Genomic DNA, 26,598 nt, shown 5'->3' with positions numbered 1-26,598 from the left:
CGCAACACAGAAGTAAGTTTTTGCTGGGTCTCAAGCCACGTAGGGATTTTAGGTAATGAACATGCAGATTCCGCTGCCAAAGAAGCATGTAACCAGCCTCCTTTCACCACCCGAGTTACTACTTCTGATTTTATTAATTATGTAAAACAATCACTAAGAGCAAAGTGGCAAGGTGACTGGACAGCTACTGTAGATAATAAACTCCGGCAGATTAAAAATTCTGTGTTGCCATGAGACTCCTCATGTAGGAAATCTCGGCGTGAGGAAGTAGTCCTCTGTCGGTTGCGGATAGGACACACCAGGGTCACACACGGGCACCTGATGACAAGAGAACAAGCACCCCTATGCACACGATGCAACTGCACATGACTGTGCATCACATACTCGTGGACTGCATATGTTATGTGGCGTTGCGTCGTAAGTTTAAATTACCCAGAAACATCCGTGGTGTCTTGTGCAACGACAATGAAGTTTTAAACCGGATGTTTCTTTTTCTGCGTAGTGTAGGGTTAACCCAAAAAATTTAACATTGTCGGATATATAACTTATTCTAGAAAAGTTTTTAATAGATTTGATTTTGTTAACCGAGGAGGGAGCCTTTTACACTCCCTATCCGAATCTGTTAAATTTTATTTTTTATATAGTTTTTTTATTTATTATTTTAGCTTTTATGTTTTAATGATTCGGTCTGTGATATTAGTTTTAAGATTCTAGTGATATTAGTTTTAAGTTTTATTTTTTTAACTTAGTTTTAAGTTTTATTTAATTTCTTTATTTTAGTTCTAACCTAGTTCTATGTTTTATGTTTGTTGCTTATTTTTTTTTAAACTTTTTATATCATTTTTGTGCTCTTGTTATCCGAGAATGGGCCTTTTACACCCATCTTGGACTTTGTTTAATTATTTTGCTTTTATTTTTATTTTAAGTTTTAGTTTTACGTACTAGTTTTAATTACTTTTATTTATTTTTTTCCATAAAAAAAAATACCCGGGCGATGAAAACGTACAGACGTTTTTCGCCCTCCACAAAAAAAAAAAAAATACACCTCACAGCTCCATAGGAACCTCCCTTCATAGAAACATACCGCTTGCTATGTTCTGTAGCTAGAATGTTAATGGGCTTTATGCCAGGCAATCACAGTCAGGGATGATCATTGGCGGCTACAGAACTGTTTCTCTCGAGACAGTTCTGTAGCCCCCCAACAACAATTAACAATATAAGATGCTGGACTCACAATAAAATGTCCCTATAGCATTGGAATTGTAAACTATGAGCCCAGACGGGCGCCGCATACAACATTATGCCCTTGCAGACACCTTGGTAAAGAATATGCATGGTAAAATAATTCAACCCCCAATCAAGATGGATGACTATCAACACCAAAGAAGGCATCAGAAGGTGCCTTCTCAAACACAAACTGAAGGTGCTTCCTGAATTGAAGCCTCTCATCAAGGATGGCACCCAGATATTTCTGAATGGTGACATACCTATTCGGAAGGCTGTCCATCATGACCCACGGGTGATGGGTCGTGGCCAGATGACCTTTAAGAAGCATCATAGTGGTTTGCTCCGCACTGAAAACCATGTTATACTGAAGACTCAACAACTTTAGTACCTTGCATGCCTGTGTCGATCTGAGTTCTATCTCAGCACTCAAGTTACCCTCGATCAGCAACAACCCATCGTCAGCATAAGCCACTGGGCATCTGCAACCGCATTAGAGAGTCGAACTGAACGACCCAGACGATTCAACCTAGAACACTGCCCTGTGGACAATTATTAGACAGGGTCTTTCCTACTTCGGAGTAGCCATCATGAAGGACGACGGTTCTGTTGCTGAAATAGCCCGAGAGAGTCTCAATCTCATTTTGCCTGCAGTCATGCTGTTGCAACTGAAACAAGGCAGAGGGCCACCACAAGTTATTGAAGGCCCTAGATATGTCCAAAAAGACGCTGAGTACATACTTGCACTCACTGGTCGGAAGCCAAATCCATTATCCTAAGAATAGCGTCCTCTTAAAAGAGGAAGCTATTCAAAGAGTAGTATAGTCAAAGTAGTATAGTATAGAGTAGTATAGTATAGTCAAAGAGTAGTTTCAACTCACCATGTTGCCAACATGCTGAAAAATATCCAGCAGAGAGCATTCTATTAAAAACCCTAGTCAGGTTACAAACCCTAGTCAGGCTTTATTCCTAGCCAGGTTACAAATTACTTGGCAGACCTCCACTTCAGTAATTTCAGAAGACAAATTCTCAGAACGAGAATACCTACAACTTCCCTTTGAGCATGTCTATGATAAGAGGTTTCACCATCCTCAGTATCATCTGAAAGTAGATCGTTCATCAGAAGAGTGAGGACACAATCTTTGTCCATTACAACTCCATCCTGGGTCAAGAGAGCCAACAGAAGATTATCTTTTTTCTTCTTATGACCACAAGAACTCTATAGAAGACACTCCATGAGTCTTTATTTCCCTGCTCTTGTACAAAAGAGTACCAGTAATCATGCTTAGAAGACCTAACCTTGTGAAAATACTTGGTTCTTTTCCGACAATCATTAAATAACAGCAGCTAGATATTTTATTGTTGTATTATTTTTTCTGTTTAATTTTGTTTAATCTTATTTATGTAGATAACTGAGTCAGAAGATGAAGGCCAAGATGCTGGTGATATTCTAGATATGATTGAAGCTGTTTATTCAGATCATGACAGTGAAGATGAGACTGAAATAGAATCTGATGCGGTTGTTGTTTTAAATAACAGTCATTCCTCGCCTCCTGATGTTGTAATTAAACCTGAAACATTAACTCAACCTAGCATCATGATTACAACAGTGGGTGGAACTCCTAAATTTAGTTTTAAGTGTGAACACTGCCCAAATATCTATCCAAATCGTGGTGCTCTATGGCAACATTCTGTAGCAACCCATTCTGTTGAAAAAACCTGTGAATGCAAGATATGTGGCCGCAAGTAAGTTCTTTCTTATGTATTGAAATGTTCGTATAGGTTACTTTTACCAACAAACCAATCTCTTTTTCATTTATTAGTTGTGTCGAATGGTAATGTTAGCTTAACAGTTAATAATATCTTTGATACTATTAAAAATTGGACATTCCCATTTAATCAAGTAATAAAAAAAATTATAAAAAATATTTTTTTAATTTATTTCATATTTAAAAAAAAAATTATTAATTTAATTTTGAAAGAATATGATATTCATTCTCTGTGATGCGTAGTATTGTAAAAAGACTAGGTGTTCAAATAAAATAAAAAATTAATAAGAACATAGATATATTTTATTTGTTTAAAACAAAGTTGGCAAAGGTGGTTTAATTTTAGCAGCTTTGCCCTAGATAAATTTTTATTTCAAATATGGTACAGGGTTTTTAAATATTAATGACTTAATGTAATACTTAGATTAAAGATGTGAAAAATATCAACATATTCTGTAATAAAAATTTGGGTCTGTTTTAACCCCGTTGACAAAATTAATTTTTATAATAAAAATTATACTAATAAAAGTTGGTTCCATATTTAACCTCTTTGCTCAACAACTACCTCTTATAATATCTTTAATAACAGCCAAACTTAAAAAAAATGGATGACATATTAGAAATTGTAAAAAATGTTAAAATTCTAGGTCAAGTTCCATGGGACCTCCTATTTAAAGAATTCCCACATCTTCTGCATTACTACTAAACACAGTTTAATTTTCAATTTTGAAAATTAAAGTTAAAATAGATCGATATTTTAAATTTTGTTTTATTCAGCTTCTTTCTTTTGTTTTTTTTTTTTGTTGATTATTAATTTTTTGTTTTGCAGTGATTATTTACCTCAAAAAGTTGGCCCAACTGCACCAAGTTGGGTTAATTATAAAACACCAAAACAATAAATAGTAGGTTAATACTTATATTAATAAATATTAGTAACGTATATTAATACCAAGAATCAATTTTCACAGGATCCCACTTCTTCGGTTATTATTGAATTCTAAATTATACTAAAATATTTATTTATGATTTCTTAATTTGTCAAAATTGTTTTTTGAAAATTTTGAAATTTATTATGAATGAATATACAAATTCTGCTGTTCGGTACTGGAATAATGAATGAAATATTTAAAACATTATATTTTCTTTGTTCTGTTGTCATTATTGCCAGCCGTTAGATTGTATTTTATTATGTCTAATTAAATCATCATCTTTGAATGTGATTTGGTAGTTCATCATTTTATATGTTTTTTATATTTATCAATGTAATATTTCTCAAGTATATTCTTTTATTTTTTTAACATTATTTACAAATTTACAAAATCTCTTAATTATTTTTGTAAAGATAGATGCTCAAAATAATTAGATTTTACAAAAGAAAGTGCATTTCATGATTCCTTGTTTATGTTATGAATTTTTAATAGAGAATGGGTGTGATAATATACAAATTAATTGCCACTTTTACTCAGATGTAATAATGAACCCCTTATTTTGTCACTGTGCAATCCAATAATGAGATTTTTTCCTTTATAAGACGTGATATTATATTCTACTATGTATATATCAAATAATGATTTTTGTTTTGTGTCTTGCTGTCTTTAACAAATGCAATTTATTTAAAAATATTAAAAAAATGGTAATACTAAAGAGTAGCAATTAGGTCTTATTCTCTAAATACAGCATTATTTATATCTTATAAGTTGTGCAACTTATAAGGTATACAATATATAAGTCATTAGTCGTATTCAAGGACTATTCAGAAAATTACTTACATTTCACTGTTATTCATGAAGGAGTGAGGCTAGTGATGACATTTCAGTGTTCTTTGCTAGGTTGATTCAGAACGCATTGAGCTCCACTACGTGAAGGATTATGACGCATCTTACTGATTCTTTACAAATATTTAAAATGTGTGTCGTTATAGAAAATCCCACTAGTTGTTAGGTGAGATCGATTATTAAATTTCTTTTGGTAAAAAGCTATACATTGAAATTTATTGAGAACTAAATTATGTTTTTAATAGAAACATAAAGGGAAAGATGTAATAAGTGAAGGTGCAATGAGGCAGTGGTGTATCATATTTAAAAATGGGTGTTCAAATGTTCACAATGAAAAATGATATAGTCAGCCTATGTTTTTCATCCTAACAAAGTAGTACCAAAAGTCAGTAAAAATATTTGCATTAATTGGTACTTTACCATTAGAGAGCTTTCATTTCAGTTTCCAAAAATTTACATGAAGTTGTGATGAAAAATTTGGGTTACTATAAGTTTTGTGCTCAGTTGGTTCCAAAACTTCTTGCAGAACAAAATAAATTACAGCATTTGGTATTGGCATTGACTTTTCTCAAGGTCTGTGACATGGAAGGTGACAAAACTTGAGTCTTGTACAATCTGTGACTGGAGCTACAAAAAAAAAAGAGCTGGAAAACTGTATCAGCAAAAAAACTGATATCTGCAGTTTTCTGGAACAGAAAAGGAGTAATTTTCATTTAATTCATGGAGTATGATGCTAAAATAAATAGTATTCTGAGACTAAAAAAAAGCCTACAGAGAGCAATCCAAATCAAGCAACGTGGCATGTTGACCAATTGGATTCTCTTCATTCATGCTAATGCATGTCCACATATGGCTCATTGTGCTCAATAATGTTTGGGAGATTTTCGATCATCCTGCTTACAGTCCAGATCTGCCACCAATTGATTACCATTATTCTCTCATATGAAAAATTAGATTACCATTATTCTCTCATATGAAAAATTAGCCAACTAAAAATTAGCAACTAAGCACTTTGGTAATGACGAGAGTCTCCAGGAAGGTGTCACTGATTGGCTGAAAAATCAGGCAGTAAAATCTTTTGATGAAGGGGTACAAAACTTATTCGTAGATATCACAATTGTCAATTTATTTAGTGACTGCATAAAAAAGTAGTTTAAGGATGTATTTTGAAATTGTATATAATAAATGTTTTCCAATATCTTTTGTTTTTTTTATATCAAAATATAAGTTACTTTCTGGACTGACCTTGTATATTATATTAATATATATTTGTTTTTTTATTTCAAAACATTTTGTTCCATTCAGGCATAGTTTTCTGTAAAATGATGCAGTGTGAAAAATTAAAAATATGATTAATAGTTATAAATTATTCTTTTGTTATAAACCATAAGCAGCTTTATCTTACAGATACATTCTGCTTAACTTAAATTAAAAGACACTTTTTACTTCCTAGTGTGAAGTAAAGGAAGTATTGTGATTGTAAAAAATTTCAGTTTTCATATTTCAACAGAAATATCCATTTTGAATAGTTCTGCGTGACATCTGTACATACATATGTATCTTGCATAACTCAAAAACGATTAGCTGTAGGATGTTGAAATTTTGGATTTAGGACTGTTGTAACATCTAGTTGTGCACCTCCCCTCTTGATTGCAATTGACTGAACCAAAAGTGCCAAAAAAGCCCAAAATCCAAAAACATTTGTATTTTGAACTTTTCTCAACTGCAGTAATAAGCCCTCATGAAGAGCTTTATAAACGGTACTTTTTTTTATTGGTTCCAGAGTTATAACCAAATAAAAGTTTAATTAATGAAATATTTGAATTGGTTCGAATCAGACTTCATCTCATTTTTTTTAGGTTTTTTTTTTGTAATTTAACTTTATTGATTTATTAATAATTCTTAACCTCTGAAAATTTTTTTGAAAAATTTTACGATAAATAATAATTCAGTAATTACAATCAAAAAAAAAATATGAAAAAATATCAGAAGTTATTAATGAAATAAAATTTTATGTACTTTTAATTTTTTTTAAATGTGTACATGCAATTTAATGGACGTACAAGGAAGTAATGTGTTGCCCACATCAGATTTTTTCACTTAATCTACAATCAGACCCGTTAGTTGTAACCTTCAGTAAATTTCTATGTTTGATCATAAAGAAGAAATTAAATTCAGCTTAATCACAGTTCCAGTTTTTTTATAACATACAGTTGCTAGTAGTTTGTGAGTTAAAAAGAGTTATGCCATTGAAACACTTAGAAATAATCACAAAAGAAATCGCTGTTCTGTCATTAAATCCAAACTAAATAAAAATCAAATCACCAAACATTTTACAGAAGATAGTAAATGCATTATCTAATGGTGTGATGACCACACAGATGCACCGAAGATCATCTCCCAATTTGGAGCAGACATGGTCAAACTAACAATCGTAAAAGTACATTCAATATTGAAACCAGCTTTGAAATGAATTAACATGCTTCATATTGCATAATTAATAGACCTTCATATTGCTTCATGATTACCTGACTTTCCTTTGACTTGGAGAACTATGAGTTTTACAATGGGATAACTGTAGATCCATGTTTCATTTTTTTTTTTTTTTCATAAAAATCAGAATTATTATTTCCACAACTTGCAGTCAGTTTTCCTTTTGTTCATGAGTGAGAAGTTTTGGAATAAATTTTTCTGCTACACACCACATCCTGAGATTTTCTGTTAAAATCAGTTGCACTGAACTAAATTAAATTCCTACTTCCTGTTCAAGTTTTCTAAATGTTATTCAATGATTGTTCATCACCATCATTCTAACGTGATTTTTTCACAAATTTTACTGGTGGAAGGTCTGCCAAAGAGTTTGTCACTTTCAGCTTGGAAACAACCATATCACTCTTTACTTTGTATAATACCCACACCTTGATCACCAAAAACTGTTTGAATTTTTCTTATCTATATTTGTGTGTCACCAAGTTTCTGACAAAATTTAACGCACATTCTCTGCTTAACACGTTCAGTCATTTTTAATGGAAAAGAAAACACAACAATCACTACTCACACGTTTTTTTATTTTCACAGCTCCTAAGAAACAACTGACTGCAATGAGAGCAAAACAGTGAATCATAAGCAACCAATATATGTCAAAGTTACATTCCATGCTACAGTCCCCACCCAATCCCATGTTACAGCTGATTACTGCAATAAAAAGTAAGATGGGATACTATTTGATCACACCTCACATCAGAGTTGTTAATAAATAAATGAACATTGCTTTAAATTCTTTATCGGAAAGCCAAATACCTACAATATAATGGTAGGTGTGCTTACATTGGTTTGGTAAGTGCAAAAGTCTACATTACAATATAAATTCTTGATGAATGGGATGAATTTTTATCAGTTTCTTTGTGTTCAAATATTCTAGGATTCCAGACTGGAGAAGCATATTCAAGTTTACTTTTCATTAATTAAGAGATATAAAACATCATCATTGTGAAAAAATGTATAAGTAGAGATTATAAAAAAAGTTTTACTGTTAAGTACTCATTATGATTACTAAATCTTAATTTAGTATAAAAGCCACAATATAAAAGGAGATATTCTTCAAAATTGCATCCTCGTATAATTAATTTATTTGTTTTGCATTTAACTTAATACTTATCATTTTAGTTACAATTATTCTTTATTGTTGCAGGTTCTATCGTAATTGTAGCTTAGCTCTTCATTTGAAAAGCCATTCTGAAGAAGAATATTGTGCATGTAAAGAGTGTGGTAAATCTTTTACCAGACTTATAAACCTTGAGCGTCATATGAAGGTATTAATCTTATAAATTAGCCTGTTTTCAGGATAATTGTCCATGTAATATGTTATCATAAACAGTCATCATCCAAACTAAAAATTATACATCCTCTTGTAGAATACAGCAACTTGTGTTAAATATTATACCAGTAACTTTATGGTTAAGTTGTAAGTTTAAGTGTTTGTTGTCAATTCATAAACTGCACATTAAATTAAAACCAAATTAACCTGTAGGAAGGTATTATTTAAACCTGTAAACATCAGTTGACATATTCCTACATCACTAATATCTCTTGGTCAAAAAACCACTAGATCTTATATTGTTATGAACTCATATGTTTCTAGGACAATCTATTAGAAATATACAGTATTCTTATTTTTTGTTGTCACATTGTAAGCCAGTTGCTTAAATTTTGGCAGTCAAGTGTTTAAATAAAGGAATTACTTTTTATTTGTGAAAATACAGTATCATCAATGTAGTTTTAACAGCGTGAAATTTAATTGTGACCAATTTGACAGTTTAGCTTAATTTTGACAGCAAAGATAAGGATTGGATTTAGAACCAAATAGCTAATCAGTTTAAATTCATAAAAATTTTGTTAAAACATTTTTTTTAAAGGTTCCTTTATTTTGAATTTATCATAGTATATATGCTTTTAATCCAAAAAAATTACAATGATATTGTAAATCATATGGTAAAGAGTGTCACAGATATTCATAAAACAAAAATAAAAAAATTCTACAATATTTCTAATGTTTTTTATTTATAAATAAAAATGTTTTTAACAAACTGATACTGATATAAAAAAAAGTAAGACACTACATTTCTATTATCAAAATCTGTTATTAATTTAGAATTTTATTTTTAAAAAAAATACATGTTAAATATATGTAATAGACATAGATGTGCAATACTAGATAATAAACAGTGTTTAAATATTCCATTGAAGAAAAAAATAGAAAAATTTGTTACAGAACTCTTACTGGCCAGATTTCATTTATTAAACAACAATAATTATAAGAATTTTATTTTTTCTGTAAATGTGATAAGTAAAAATACTTAAGTATGAAATAATTAATTCTGAAGAATTAATTGTGATGGAAATTAATTTCCATCACAAAGAAGTGATGGAAATTAAAAAAATTGTTTCATCTTAAGTGCTTCAAATGGCATCCGTTGAATGCACTAGATAATAATGTTTAATGATGATTATTTTCTCATATAATAATTACTTTTTATATTAAAAAAAAAAAAAACGCAAAACGCAAGCAAAACAAATGACATGTTTGTCTTGGTTCTTTGGTTAAAGAGAATGATTACATCAACATTTTCAGCAAGCAGTCGGTAAGGAAGTGTTTTTGTAGCTAGAAGGCCATACATAATTCAATGAATAAAATATTGTAAATAGTGACATACATTGAAAAAAATTAATTAAAAAGAAGAGAAGTAAATGTAAAAACAAATTTATCAAAGCAATGAACTTTTTTAATTTGCTTGATTTGCTTTAATTATAATATTGTAAATAGTAGCTCATATAAAACATATTTTAATGATATTTTCAATATTTAATATTCATCTTTCGATTTTCGTAGTTTTACACAGTAATATTCAATCTTTGTTATTATATCATTTTTCTATTACTGCTTTTTACTTTTGGAAATAAAAGAAAAGTACTGCTACTTAGCAGCATGATTCGTAAGCCCACCTTCTTGAGGAAAAAGTGACATATTTGAATCCCACGGTTCATCAAGTGGAAGAAAAAAGTTGTCTAACAAAATTTGAGGTATTTTTTGAAAGTATTCTTTATTACAAATCTAATTGAACTGAAATATATTATTTTCATGCTTATTTTTTGTTATTTTTCCTCCATTTTTATTTCACTTTTAGGTTAGGTCATGTTTAGAACTCTTAAGTATAGTTGGTTAACTGTGCGGTGCTGTCCAGTTCTGCAGACTACCGGTGAAGTTCTAACGAACTTCTTGAAAAGTATTGGAACAACTTTTAAGTAAGGAAAACGTGCCTGTTTTTAGTCCAATTTTCCAAGTAGTGTCTATTAATATCACACAGCACATCCAATTTTCAATTTTAAAGTGTAATTTATTAAAGAGATATTCTGGCAAATTTTTTAATCTGAGTGTTAGCAATCTGCCTTATAGTGTATGAGGTTCAGAAGTTTAAAAATAAGTGATATTTCAGTTATGAGATATTCAATTAAATGATTCAAATGCTGTTAATGCTTAAATCAGAAAGTGAACAAATTTAATTTTGTTCACATGAAGGGTTTCTTGTAATTGAATGAAAGAAACTGAAAAGTTAAGTATTTGTAATCATAGATCAAAAGTTTATAATAACAGAGATAGTATTTCAGTTATAGGTAGGTTTTTTGTTCATCTTCTCTGCTAAATATGAATACAAAGTGTCCATTTCTTCTACAATATTCTGACAAGGTTAATAGAAAAGATCTTAAATTTATTGTTTTTTTTTTTATTTAAAATGCTTACACCCATATCCCTTTACTGAAGGAGTCATTTTATGTAGAAAGATTACCTTACTATTTACATATTCAAAAAATATTTTAGAATATTTCTATTGAAGGATTATGTTTTTATTGGAAAATTTATGGCCTAAAAGTTGACCTACTTGAAAAACACACTAAAAAGTCTTTAGTTTTTCTATATTAATATTATTGTATTAAGCTGTAACTTTCTAGACAACTTTCCTGAAGAATATTATTTGTTAGTAGATTCATTAAAGAAGAAGTTCCAAAACAAGCTTTGTTTCAGTATTTATAAATTTGTGTTAATGAAGCATTATGTTTTCTAACTTTTATTATTAGTACAGTTATTACATTTCAAATTGACTTCTTGGTGTTTGCTTGTCTACATATTCTCAGTTATTCATGAATATATCAATGATTTCACTTCAAAATAAAATAATAGATGTGTGAATTTCATTTAGCTGAATTTATAATTAATTTTTCCCACCATTTTGATCAAATTAAACATGTTACATACATCCCAGCATAGCAGGTGAAATATCATTGAACTTGAGAGTATAGAAACTCATATTTTTGTATCTATATTGATTAGTTCTGTGCACCTCAGTATTCATTTGTCTAACTCCTACCTGCCTGAATTCTCTCTGGCTGTATCTCTTAATGGAGATTGAGTTATTTTTACACACTACACTCTTCATTCAATATCTCATATATCATATAATATGCTTAGAACAACTCATATAACTATGCTGCAATATCAGTTAATTAACCATAATTTTGCTTTTTTATTTTATATTAATGTCATATTTTAAGTGCTAATTTTACTTAGCTCCGATAATTAATTACACTGTAGTATTTCTCAAAAGACTGTTCTTAGTATAAAGAATGTTGACGTTTTTCCATTGATACACCCTTTCTGATCTCTCTCTTTATAAGCGCTACAAACTCTTCATTTTCTGGAAGGCATGCTTTAGTAGTTAGTTGAATTTTTTGTATAAAAGTACCCCCCCCCCCTGTTCTGCTTGCAGCTGCATTGGGTTGTCAGCTGATGAAGGTAGATGCCCCAGACTATTTTTGTAGCAAGGTCGTGTTATTCTCTTTAATAATCGTTCAGCTACATTTAACTGAAAATCAATAAAGTTTGGGTATATTTTGTTTTACAAAACAATCTATCTAGTGTTGTAAAGTGACACGTAAAATAAGTAAAAAAATAACTTTCTATACCCTTTGCTTTATGAACGCGACAGGATAAATGTATAGTCTTTGATCCTGTTTATCCACTCCACACATAGATATGTTATTCTCATTTACAACTTGTGGTTTTAAAACAGACTATGGAGTTTTTCTTATTTCCCTCTGAGGAATAACTGACACCTACTGATGCTAGTATGGCTTTTTATGATGCAAAGACAGCATCACAACATTTTTTTCTGTCTGACCATTTTAGGTACAACAGAGTGAGAAGAAGAAAATGTCAATTCACCTTTTTTTGAATCTATTTTTAACATTTCTTTACATAAATTTACTCAGTTTGTTTTAACCGTACTCAATCCATAAGTGACTGGTTCAATAGGTTCAAAAATAAATTTGGGGAAGAGTTCCAATTATCCAAGTGGAAAATTCTGCCCTCACATGGAAGGTCTCAGGTTATATCAAAAACCACTTGTTCACTTACTCCAAAATTTCTTGTAGGGTTTACTTAATCCTGTTTACCAACATCAATTTTAAAAATAATGACAGTTCTAGTTTCAGCATCATTTGTTTTGTAAATATTTATCCTGAATTTCAGGAATTTTTTGGGAATTAAATTGAATGTACACTAGCCTTCCACTAGCTTTCGCAGAAAGCCATGAGGCTTTCTCAACTGAAATATTTCTACCAGGAGTAAACATTTTTGAATTTGTCATGTAAATATTCAACTTGAAACATATTTTTGTAATTTATCATTTTCATTGACAATAGGAGAGAAATTGAAATAATTTTGAACCAGTAGCATGGCATTACTTCAAAATATATTAGGCAACAGATAATTTTTCTAGTTGAGCAGTAATAATAGTTTAAATACTAGTATTTATATTTCACAAAAATACGCACGTATCTCATCTGGTGTAAAATTGACTTAACTGTTTGAAGTTTATCTAGGCGTTACTTCATTTATGACATGAGCCCAAAATATTTCATTCAGAAATTTACTGATAGCATCTAATTTTGAAAATTCATTATTAAACAATACTGAGATTTATACACAACAATAATACAATAATGAGATTTATACCCAAATTACCAGGAAACAAGATTTCAACAATACTGTTTATGATGCCATATTCATTTCTCTTTAGCTTCTACTCCCAGAAATATTTCACTGATATCATTATCACTGGTATTATTACTACCACTACTATCAATATCATCAGAATCTTCAAAAATTTAGTTATCTTGTACACAAAAAAACTGTTCACATACTCTTCAAAATTATCATTGACTACACAAACAAAAACCGATGACAGTATTGTTAATACTAATGGCCACAAAATAAAACACATTGTATCATTGACTGAAGTAGTAGAACGATAATATGAAATTTTAAGTTTGCCCTGAACAATGCAGTTCTGCTGTAGTTCTGCCATTCAGAACTGCGTCTGAATGGCAGACGCAGTTCTACCTCTTGAATAAAAAATGAGATAAATTATTGAATCTTGAGACAGTCTTTTTCCATTTATCACTAACGATGAGTTAATGACTGAAAAGGTAGAAAAATATAGTTTCCGCAAAATAAATTTTAGTTTCAAAAAATAGCAGAATACTTAAGGAAATGTAAAATTTTTGATAGTAATTGTTGTCCTATGTTTTTTACATTTGAATTTCTTAGTCAATCTTTATAATGCTGATTCATGTTAAAAATATTTACTTTTTTCTTTTTATTTTAAATCATTATATTATGGTAATACATGTTATATAAAAAAACAAAATGACTCATTCTTATACATTTTTACATGTAGGTTTACTAATTGTAATTAGCATTTGCAGTTGGTGATCATGCCTAACTTGTAACAATCATGAAATATTTTGATATAGATGCATTCGGATGTAGAGCAGTTGCAGTGTGATCAATGTGATAAGACATTCTCTGATCGTACCAACTTGTTACGACATACAGTTTGTCATGTATCTACAGCAGTACGTACTCATCAATGCGATACTTGTGGAAAATCCTACAAAAGCCAAGATCATCTTGAAATTCATTATCAGTCTGCTCATTCATCAATATCTTGTTCTGTAGGTTAATTAATTATGATTAATTTTAGTTAATATTACCATTTATTATTCAGCAATGTTCAAGTGTGTTAATAATAACACTTTTACAACTATTTGATAAAGGCTCTGTTTCATTTTATTTTTTTTAATCCTACAAAGTTGAAAAATTGACTCATGTTCATACACCTTGAGCAAAATCATTGAAAGATTTCTTTTGTAGAGCATTACCATATAATATATTTTTGTTATAATTTTGTGTATTTTTGTGTATTTAAATTCTTAATCGAATTGCATTGCTTTTAATCAGGTGATTTTATCTACACATTGATGTATTTCCAAACAAATGTTTTACTTTTCGAAAATATCTATTTGATTGTGAAATCTTCTTGGCAATATTTGGATATGGCTGACTTTATTGCTCTTCAGGTTCCTTGTTTACATGTTCCAGTACTGGGTGTCCGAAAAAGAACTCAGGGGTTTCAAGAATGAATATAGTTGCTATTTTACAGCACACATTTTGCATAATTGTGAAATAATAACTAAGTTTTAGTTTACACATTCTCCGTCAAATAGTAGCTGCATTAAAGCAGTTGCACATTCCAAGCTGTTATGATCTCAGGCTTCAGTACCATGGCATCGCTACAAGAAAAAGCAGTGCATGTACTGGTTTGCAAAAAATAGTATGGAACTCAGAAAATCTACACAATTGGTAGAATTCATCCCGAACTGTCCAGTGGTATGGTTTCATGCATAATCAAATTTTTGGGCCTTTTTTTTTCAATGAATTTACTATTACAGGTATACATTTTAGACAACTTCATGTTTTTGCAGATTGAAAAGTGAAGGGCTTAATTTTCCACTGGGATGGAGCCCCTCCACATCATGCAGAAATTGTGTGAAGTGTGCTCAGTGACAGGTTTCCAGAATGCTTAATAGACAGAGAAACTTCATCACTTGGCCACCAAAAAATCACAATTTGAGCTATATAAAAGACATTGTAAACCAAGAAAACATCCAGTCACTTAACCACCTATGCCAAAGAATAATAGCAGCTGTGAAAGTAATCCTGCAGACTTGCTCACTAGAGTGTGGAATAAGCTACTACTTTTGTTAACCCTTCTCATTCCTTTTTAATTTTCTACTCTTTCCATTATTCTTCTCCAATCCCCATGCTCATTTCTTTCAGATCCTTCTAACCTATTTTTTTGTGTTGAGAGTTTGTGTTGTTACATAATACTGTCTGTACGTTAAATGCTTTCTTAGCTATTGCTATTCTTGTTTTCACTTTTGTAATCTTCGATTAACATGGTACCTAAGTATCACAGTATTTTGCTTGTTCATTTCTTACTTCTTTTGTATCAACATTGGTTTATTATCTCCTATCTCCATTTTTTAGTTTTCCTAACATCTCCAATCTATTCTTTGGTTTCTTAATATTTCCGCTAATTTATTTCATTTAACACTATCAAATTCTTTTTCGAATCTATAAAATGTACACTCATCTCTTTGCTGTTTCTACAAACCTGTTTCCAATAGTTCTTATTAGTCTAATTGTATTCCTTGTCTCTCCTTCACTTTTGGATCTATATCCTTCTGTTACCATCACTTCCTTTTTGGATCCATATCCTTCTTCTGTTACCATCACTTCCTTTTTGGATCCATATCCTTCTTCTGTTACCATCACTCCTGTTCAGAATTTGCAGAAGAATCTTTACTGATGCAAAATTAAGCAAATTTTACTGTAATTTTGACACTTTTCTACATTACTTTTGATGGATTTGAATCATCTTTGTTTTAAGAACATCTTTTGGTTTCATTTCACTTAATACATTCCAATACACAGTTTCACCATCTCTAGCAATAATTCCTCATTAAGACATTTAATTTCTTCTAACAGTTGTTTGTATAAATTCTGATTTTAGGATTGCTGTTCTTACCTCATCCTCTTCAATTAAAAATCTGATCTATGGAAAAATCATTTGATTCTCTGTTAGATTGGTATAGTTCCTCCATGTGTTCCTTCTATGTTTTAAGTTTATATTCCTCTTTATATAACAATTTGTCATTTCTATTGATAATTTCTTTAGTGATCTAATTTCTTTAGTGATCTAATTTCTTTACTCATCTTCCACTTATTCTATGTTGCTGTTTTTACTTTTCTTTACATCAGTTCATACTGTCATCTTGTTTCTAGATGTTCTATCCCCTTCTTGTAAGCCATTTCTCCTTTGCTCTTAATTAATTATTCAGTTTTCTGTAGTTAAAATTTTGCTTGCCTTACAAAACTTAATAATAAGCCTTTATCTCTTTAATTCTGTGTGCCCTCTGCATATTTTCCTACTAATTGTTAATTTCATCCTTACCTACCACAACATTCCAGTTATTCTATCACAATCTTTACCTACATCCTCCATAATTCTCTGTATTTATTTATAAACTACTTTAACAGCATCATCTTCATATTTACATCATTTAATACAAGCATGCATTAGCATGGATACTTGTAAGCAAATCCTATGGCTTCATTCCTATCCTGATATACTATTAATAAAAATCTTCCTTTGTGCATATTTTGATATTTCTTGGTTTAGAATGACCATTGACCATTTCTTCCTTTCTTATTTGGTAGTATATCATAATATAAGTCCTGTTATCATTATCTTTTTCTTATGTCTCACTTGACTTCTCTGAATATGTCCATTCTGTTATCTCTTTTTAAATTTTCTAATTCGCCTGTTTGCAGAAATATTCTTATATTTTGTGTGTCTATTCATATTTTCTTTCCATCTCCTGGTGACTCAGCTGATTGTTAAAACCTCTTATGTTACATATCCCAGAGATCCAAATGGAAAGCAATTTTAACTCCAGAACATTAAACAGAAGAAAGCTGTGTGACATGATGCTGATAGAAGGAGAATCATTGAGTAACAATATTCAATTGCTTTCCACCTGAAGATCACCTGCCCATGACATTGAAAGGAAATGCTTCTATGAAGTACTTCTAAGATCAGCTTCTAACCTTCATCAGCTTGTTGATAGACCACACCATCCCAACCCTGTAGGGGAAGACATCTGCCCACCTTGTGACGTTTCCAATCATCACCCCCCCCCCCTATTGATGGGCTTTAACAGGAGTCATCTTTCACCCTCTAACTTTTTACATCTCACAGTATTAACCCAGGCCTCGTAGATTAACGTAGGCCTGGTAGATGTTTACATCTGTGATTCTTATATGGTGATGATGTTCTCATTGGTGATTCGCTGTAGGCTCGTCTGGACATCTTGAATGTCGTACATCGTTGCCCTCTAAACTACCTAACCAAGTTCGCGGAAGCACGAACCCCATGCCTAGTTCCACTTTTACTGAGCCACTTTCTTGTAAATGTCTCAAGATTTTGAGGCAAATTGAAAAACAACATACCACCAAAAATGTTGTTTGCAACAACAAAAATTTAGTCCTAGTTCCCTTAGTGAATTGATCTTCAGTTCATATCCGTGAGTTGGTTAATTTACAGACTCTGGTCTGGTCTACAAGGGAGAGGAGAACAGACCTCCTACTCCCAATCAGCTCCATCGCAGAGTCCCACATGACATTTACTTCACTTACTACCATCGTTGAGATGCCGCTACACCTCACGGCTGCATGGGAATCCATGCCTTTGGCAGTGCAATCGCCATCCCGCAACAGTAATATTTGCTCATTCAAAAACTGCCCTTGTTAAAACAGCGCTACATCCCACATCTGTATGGTAACCCATACCCTCAACAGTGTAGTCACCGTTCCGCCAACAGCTAACATTCAAGATAATCACAATTTCTCTCTAACCATGGTCCTTTAAAAAGCATCATAGTGATTTTCTTCACACTGAAAACCATCTTATGCTGAAGACTCCATAACCTGAGAACCTTGCATGCCTCTGTCGCCCTGAGCTCTATCTCGGCATGAAAGTTGCCTTCGACCAGCAGCAATCCATTGTCGGCATAAGCCATGATGCAGATAGACCACATCAGTAGTTAAACTACTTGCATTGCATCTGTCAGGATCAACAAAGCTACAGTCTATACTATCAACATTAAGTTCACTAAGTTCCTAGCTGGAGTTTCTTGTTTATCATGCATTATTTTTAAATTAAAAAATTAATACAGTAAGCTTTATCAACCTTGAGAAGAAATAAATTTCTTCTGATCTTAAAATAAAATCATTTACCATGTTGATTTATGAAATATTTAAATATTCAGTTTTTCTATGTAACAGATTCTTATTATAAAATTAATTTTATATACTGTACTTTAAACAGCATTATTGACAGCTATTAGAGGTATTCTACTGCTAGCTCTAGGTTTATTAACATGGCTATTCTAATAAATTTTATAATGATATAAGTATTGCGCCTCCCCATCTTTTAGTTTTGAGCAGATAATTGTACATTTTTAATAATTCAGGGTGTTAGCTTTTTTTTATTATTGTTGTGATTTTGATGATAATGAGGAAAAATTGTAATATTTTCAATTATTTAATTATTATCAAGGTTTAGATTAATAATACTGAATATTATTGCTACAATTAATATCTAAATTTATAAATATGAGCACTTCATAATAAGTTGATAATTTCTTATTGCATTATGAGCTAGCCTAAAATGGTAACTAGAATCAGTCCATTGCATCTGAAAAATATATGGGTCGTTCAATAAGTCCTTAGAAAAAGATAGAAAAACAAATTATTTAGTGTAGATTTTTTTTCAACATAATCTTTTAACTCTATACACTTTTCAAAGGATTTCCCCAACTTTTTTAAGCCCTCCAAAAAGTAGGATTTTGGAAGGTCCTCAAAATAAGCATCTGCTTGGGTGAGACCAAACTTTCGACATGAACTGTTGCCTGCTGAGCCATTTTTTCAAGTTAAAAAATCACAAAACCGGTGGATATTGTAATAATTCAAACTTTAATTCTATAATTTTGGCCATCAAAACTGTGCAGATGTGCACCCGTGCATTATCGTGATAGAGAGGATCTTTTTCTTTTCAATTGAGGACCTTTTTTCATGATTTCTTCACTCAGTCGGTGCAATAATGACGCATAATATTCTCCAGTTATTGTTTGTTCTTTTTCCAAGTAATCAGTGTTGATGATATCACATGCATCCCAAAAAACTGTGGCCATCACCTTGCCAGCCAATTTCACTGTCTTCGCCTTCTTCGGCAAAGACAATGAAAGACCGGCGAAGATCGTTTACCTTCAAAAACCCACTGTTTTCACTATTACTTTATCTCTGAAAGGTAGTAGTGTATCCATGTTTCATTCACAGGTATGTTTTGATGCAGAAACTCTTAAGGATTATGATGACGGAAAAGCACCAAAACAGCCTTAGAGTCGACCAAACGATTGCATTTATTCTCCACTGAGAGCAAACATGCCACCCATCTGCCGAAACTTTTTTTAACAACCCAATTTTTCGTGCAAAATTGAAAACACTGTACCTTGCGATATGCCTGTGGCCCCAACTATTTCATGCACTTTGATTTGTCGGTCACTCAAAACCATATTGTGGATTTTGTCATTCATTTCAGTGGTGGACACTTCCACTGGATGTCCTGAATGTTGTTCATCTTTTGCGGATGTACGGCCATGTTTAAACTCATTTACCCAATTGTAAACAGTTGCCAACACAGAAGCAGATATGCCATGAACTTCATCCAACTCAGCTTTGATCTCTTTTAGTGTTAAGCCTTTTAAATATAAGTGTTTAATCACCACTCGAAACTCGCTTTTTTCCATTTTTTTAAATAAACAATAGCTTGTTGCTTCAATCGACTCTGACAATAAAACCATGTGATGGATACAACTGATACTTTGACTGCACTCTAGCAACAAATGATGCTTAATAAAAGCAAACCATTTTTGATACTACAAGCACAATCTGTTGGAATTTCTAAGAACTTATTTAATGACCCTTGTGGTAATAGTGACAGAAAAATTGTTCAAAACAATGGTTTTATAACTTAACAATGTGCATAACAACACAAGTTGACCTGTATTGTATTTTTGTTTCCTCAATCAATACTAGTAAATGCTGGGTTCGTGTGAGCTGATAAAATGTATTCTTATTACCTGATTGTTCTGCAACACCTGGAATACCTGAGGAAGTATGTATTCCAAGAGGTGCAACACGTCCTAGAAATATGTTTTCCAACCATTACAATTTCTTGTTCAGGAACAAGATTTAGGATCCTGAAATTGAAGGGTTTAAATTAATCTCAACAAACTGTGATAAATCTTCATATACCTAAAGTGTGATAAACCAGTTACTCCTTCAGATCACTGGAATAAAACAACATTGCGTGCATCAATGCATCTATCATCAATATTATTATATTAGTGATTATTGATTGTAGCTGTCATTACAGAATGTGTTTCATGTAGCAACAGCTGTGTATTTCTTTAATATTGCCTCGTTATAAACTCTAAAAAAATGTTTTTCTTTTACTTCAAAAATTGCTATCAAAAATATTAATGAAACTTAAAATACTTGAGATAAAATAGCCATACAAGAATTCTATGATTAGTAAAAGCCCAAGCTTTAGTTTGGATGAGAGAAGTGTTGATGTTCATAAAGGTCTTCAGTGTACTGGTACAAGTAATAGAAGGACCAAACATGTTTGAATTTGAAAGACTTTTTTAAGAAAATAGCATCAGAAATTGGAATATCATGGGAATTTGTACAGAATTCTCTGTAAAAGTATGAAAACGTATAGTTTTTACAACATATTGTAAATCCACCTAAATGACCACACCAATCCATTTGAGTCAAGAAGTACTCGCATAGTACAATTTAACGTCTTTGGAGTAGCCATCATATGCTTGAAACTGATTTTTAATTTATATTCTTGCTGAAAATCAAATGTGAAAGGAAAGCGTTACAGAATACCAATTGAATCATCAAAAAAAGAAAAAAGTACATAAAAGAATTTTCTAAGAATGGATTGTAAGAATATTTTTAAAAATTGTATAAACTTTGAAAAAGTAGTATGAATGTCAAAGGAAAGTATGATGTAGGAAATATTGCAGTTTTTATCAAATAAACTTATTCTGAAGCTACTTTCTATCCATTACATATTTAGTTGTAGGCAGACTAGTTTCAAAAGGAATTTAGACTAATTATAACCCAAGAAATGAGAAATGGAACAAATAGTTTTATGAAAGTCTATAATAAATATTACTTATATAAGCCATCTTACTTGGATATTAATGTAAGTATTAAGTTATTATATGATGCCACTAAATGTTCATTTTTTTAATACTCTGTAATGTCTCTGTTGAATATTCGCTTAACATTCTAAATAAGATATTTATAAATTAGAATTATTTAGGTTCTCCACATAATAGGTGCAATAGTTGCCATTTTTCCTCACCTAATTTATGGTTGTATCAGATAAAGCAAATTATCCAGTTACCCCTTTTTATTAAGTGTTATATAAAGGTAATTCTTTTTTTATCTACTTCTTGGAATTGTGAGTCCCTATGGAAGTCGACTATCATTATGTCATAATTAATTTTTGAAACAACCTCATGAAAGAAGAGTACAATAAAACTACTAAATCATAAATTACCAAATTTTATACCAATGAAATTTGTTCTCTTATCTTACCTCCCTCACATAATTAGTTCCAATATGCTGGTAAGTCCAAAATATTTGGGTTTTATTTTTTGATGGTTGTTTTGTTTGCCCAGTGTAATATCTCATTTGTGACTTTCACAGTCTACAGAATAATATGTATTAATATTATTTAATTGTTAATTAAACAATAACTAATGATTTTTTCTTGCTAAGAATTATAACGTTTGATGTGATTGTTTGATTATGATGTCTAAAAGTTCAAAGTGTATTAAAGGTAATTTTAAGTTAATGACTATCATTTGCCAAAGAACTCTTTAGTGATCTATGAGAAAAATCTTATAATTTTATAATATTGGTGATCTGATTATTAAGTTTTAATATAGGTTTTATTTTTTTCAGGTTTGTGGAAAATCATTTTCTAGTTTTGCTGAGTTAACAAAGCATGATGCGACACATACTTTTGAACAAAGATACTTATGTAAATATTGTGGTAAGTCATACAGCCAAAAGGCAGTTTTAAGAAAACATCTTATTATTCATACAGGAGAACGGTTAAAATGTAATACGTGCAGTATAGAATTTACTCAAAGGTCTTCTCTGTTAAGACACGTAAAACGTATGCACTCATCTTCTGGACAAGTAATCAATAATCCTGTTACAGCAAAAATCATTTCTGATCCTATTACAAAGATGGATGTTGATGAAAACTTTTATATTAAACCTGATATAAAAGAAAATGAGTATGATGATATAGAGGAGGAAGAAGATGAAGAAGAAGAAGAAGAAGTAGTAGTAGATGAAGAAGAGGAAGAGGAAGACGATGATAATGATGAAGTTGAAATTATAGAAATAGATAGCTTTTGAAATTAATGTGTAGTAGAATTTACATGTGATTTTATTAATTATGGGAAATATTTATTTTATATCATTAGTAGTAACACTGTTAATAACATCTTAATATACCTGTTTGACAGGTAATATGATGTAAAATAGTTAATTTAAATATAAGAAAACAAGAGTTCATCAAGATTACGCAACTGAATGTATTAATTCATATTTTGCGCTATAAGAATTTTTTTTATGTTAGGTTCATTAGTATATTTAGTTGTGTTTTTTTAAAGATTTTAACTATGTTCCTGAATATTTTTTATTATTGTTAATGTTGATTTAAGATTATTAAGTTTTATATAAATCATTTCCATTGATTTAAAATAAGTCTGTGATAGTTTTTTCTTGTAGTTTTCAAAATTAGTTGTATTCCTATTAACCAAATGCTGTTTTTATATTATTTTATCATATTCTCTTCTTTTTACTAGTTAGTAGGTATTATTTTATAAAAAATAACATGGAAAGTGTTATAGGTAAATATTCCACATTAAAATATGTGGTTTTACACAATTTTGTTTTCTTGAAAATTATTGCATTTTTATGGTTATTTTTTAGCATTGTAGCATTGCATTGTATGACTAGATTTAATTTTCATTATAGTCTATTTTTTTATAATCTCTTAAATTAAACATTTTAGTTATAATAGATCATGAATTTTCTATTTATTTACTTAATTAAGTACAGGTAGTACTTCTGAACATAAATTTATGTTATTCATAAATACCATTTTCTTGATTTACATATATAACACTTCAGGATTCAGTTTTAAAACAACTTCAAATAAAACTTTAATTTTATCCCATTCTTTCAGTGACCAATATAGTCTATAAAAATATATAACATTTAAAATATTTATATGGTATGAATAACTTTTCAGATTATTGCTTCAAATTTCTTTTGTTTTTATTAGATTCTAACTTCAGTTGAAAACAAATGGTTACATTATCATAGCTTAAAAATGAATATAATGTATTCAGTGGATTTTTTTAAAAAATATTTTATTTTAATTGTAACTCTACTACACTGTGTTACCTGTGCTAACATTTCCTCATGTAATTATTTTTGCTTCTGTCAGTTTAGTTTTTGACCCAGACCAAAAAAAAAAAATCACTACTTGATAATTTAATGTGTGTGGTAGATTCTAGGTAAAAATTACATTTTCGCTAGTTTTATAACAAATCAACTAAAACTTTTATTAGCACTAACAAATATAAAACTAAAGAGAAGATGATGACTAAATCAGCATTAAATATCCAATTCTTTGAATCTAAACCAGTATCAGAAAAATTAAAATTGCATGTAAAAAATGCATATTAGTACGCAAAAGAGTCATGAAATGGCATAACCAACCAAACTGTTAAAATATTAAGGTATTTGATTGAATTAATCATCTGATTTTGATGTCAGCAAATATGCCAATATATAGGCCAAACTGCAAAGATGAGATTTCAGCATCTAACCTATACACAAGTGAAAAGAATCAAGCTTAAAAACAGTATAATTTTTTTTTTATTAAAGTGAAATTATTCTAAATTTGAAATTTTAGCTTTCTTTACTCTTTTGATATTTTTTCTTTTTTCCAAATGATAATTGTTCATAATCAGTCGTTTATAATATTTTTTTGATAATTAGATCTTCCGTTTAGATCCATCTGAAGTTGAATTTCCTTCTCTACCAGTTAGTATCCTCATCAGGTTTTTTAAATGCAGTTATGAGCTATAACTAGCAACAACTGTAATTTGCAGTGAAGGATAGGATAATTTTTTCATCACTATTTTAATTCGTTGTGCTGGCTTGCTTCTAGGTTGTTTTAAAAAATACCAAATTTTCCTCTAAAATTGTTCCAGCAAAGTAGTATTACAATTTTGTTATATTGCCTCTTATATCCATGTTCTCATAATGTAGTTTCCATATTTCCATCTTTGGAAACATTGAAAGTTATTGCATCATCTAAATATTTATAATTTTACGCTTTATAAAGTAGTTTTAAATTGCAGATCACTCCAATTATTATTGTACTTCACATTCTCTTTGGTGCTGGTGGTGAACCATCACCACCGAAATGTAACATTTGTAAAATGAAATAAAATATTTTTTCTGTAGTCACGCTAACATTAGAAATAAAATATTTTTTCTGTAGTCACGCGAACATTAGTAACATAAGTTTTATCTCTTAGCCAGATAACAAAAATAAATTTGTAAGGTCAGTTTAAAGTTATTAAATCTTCTTTTATTGAATATCTTAAAATCCATTTTGAATATTATTTCTTTGTCTGAAGGAAATTTCCTGACATGTATTGATTTCTTAGCATTGTAGACAAAATCATTGCATTTATATGTGAAACTAAGTTAAAAGTGAGAAGCAAAATGTGGTTATTTGCAATCTATATATATATATATATTGAAGTAATATAATATGTTGCAGATGCAGATATTTTAATAATTATTTAAATTATAGAAATAATAAGTTTCCTCATAAGTAGATACACTATTAACAGAACATTTGTTTGTAGTCTATTTATATATTACAAATTTTTCAGCCAGTTTTATTCTAAATTATTATTTGTTTATGTGATCTGTTTCTCTTTGAAAAAGTTTACTCTGATTTTTATGTTTATTTATTTTATTTTGATTACAAAGAAATTGGATTAAGTATTTTCCAAGCTATTTTCTGATTCTCCTTTATTTTTATTCATAGAATCCATGCCACATGTTAATATAGATGATAGGAATTTTTTTTAGGTTAATGGTTTTACTGAGATTAAAATTTTTAATCTTTTTTTTCTTTTCGTTAAAAGAAATGAGTAGTTTTGGTAGGATTTACGTCATATTTTATGAAGAAATATTCAATAATTAGTATTTTTTTTTTTTTAATATTTTTTTATTCCATAGTTTATTAACAGATGTAATGACAAGTTTTTAATTTCGTGTAATATTTCTGGTTTTATTGTATTTTACTTTGCACACATATTGAAGAATATTGTTAAGAATGGCATATATCTTAACAGTCGGTTATATTAAATAATATAACCGAAGTTTAGAAGTTTAGTTCAGTAGTTTGAGCATCTGTTATTTACATTTTTTTTAGTGGTAATTTAACTATCATTTTTCATAAGCTATTTAATCATTTATGTTTTAATATACTCTTGATAGAAGAATAATATACTGTTACCAGTTTTTGATATTGCTTCTAAGCTGACATTTTAAGGATTACACTAATTTTAAAATTAAGATATATTTGTTTTTAAAAAGATAAAAATGAATACTATATACTACAAATCAGTTTTATTCTCTTGAATTTTGTAACTATAAAAAAGGTTATTGTTATAAAAAATTGAACCACATCAAAATATTTTTCTTCATTTAGCCATTCAGAATTTTTTTGCTTCATACATCTTGTGTCAAATTACCTATCCCTGTAATTTGTGGCATTTACTTTTGATCTATGATTGCATTTCCTTTAGTTATAATGTTGTGAATTGTAGAGTACATTATACAACTCCTTAAGTTTTCAAGAGCTTTTTGGTGAAATAATTTTTTAATGAATTGATAATTATATGTATTATTTAGTCTACCATCATTTAAAAATATAAAATGTTTGTTAAAATATTTAACCTTGATATTTTAAATGTTATCCTTATTCTTTTTCTAGTAGTGCTTGTATTGTAAGTGTATGAAAATTCAAATATTGCCAAAGTAATATCCAAAGTTTTTATTTTATTTTAGTATTTATTTTACATACAATTAAAATTCCCTTACAAAGAAGTCATTCCAT

At 30.0% G+C, this 26,598-nt stretch overlaps 1 protein-coding gene across 2 annotated transcripts in view; it reads left to right on the top strand.

Annotated features, from left to right (window-relative positions):
• The window catches only part of LOC142319014 (uncharacterized), a 61,665-nt gene extending 38,700 nt beyond the window's left edge, over positions 1-22,965 (top strand). For both annotated transcript variants that reach the window (XM_075355819.1, XM_075355808.1), the window contains exons 6-9: positions 2,633-2,970; positions 8,460-8,580; positions 14,138-14,338; positions 22,335-22,965. In XM_075355819.1, the coding sequence (XP_075211934.1) occupies positions 2,633-2,970; positions 8,460-8,580; positions 14,138-14,338; positions 22,335-22,799 (1,125 nt within the window). In that variant the 3' untranslated portion in view covers positions 22,800-22,965. The remainder of the gene's footprint in view (positions 1-2,632; positions 2,971-8,459; positions 8,581-14,137; positions 14,339-22,334) is intronic.
• The last annotated feature ends 3,633 nt before the right edge of the window (positions 22,966-26,598 follow it).

Source organism: Lycorma delicatula, chromosome 1 (assembly GCF_047948215.1).
Source record: "Lycorma delicatula isolate Av1 chromosome 1, ASM4794821v1, whole genome shotgun sequence".
Classification (NCBI taxonomy): Eukaryota; Metazoa; Arthropoda; class Insecta; order Hemiptera; family Fulgoridae; genus Lycorma; species Lycorma delicatula.
This window is presented reverse-complemented; position numbering and strand designations above follow the sequence as displayed.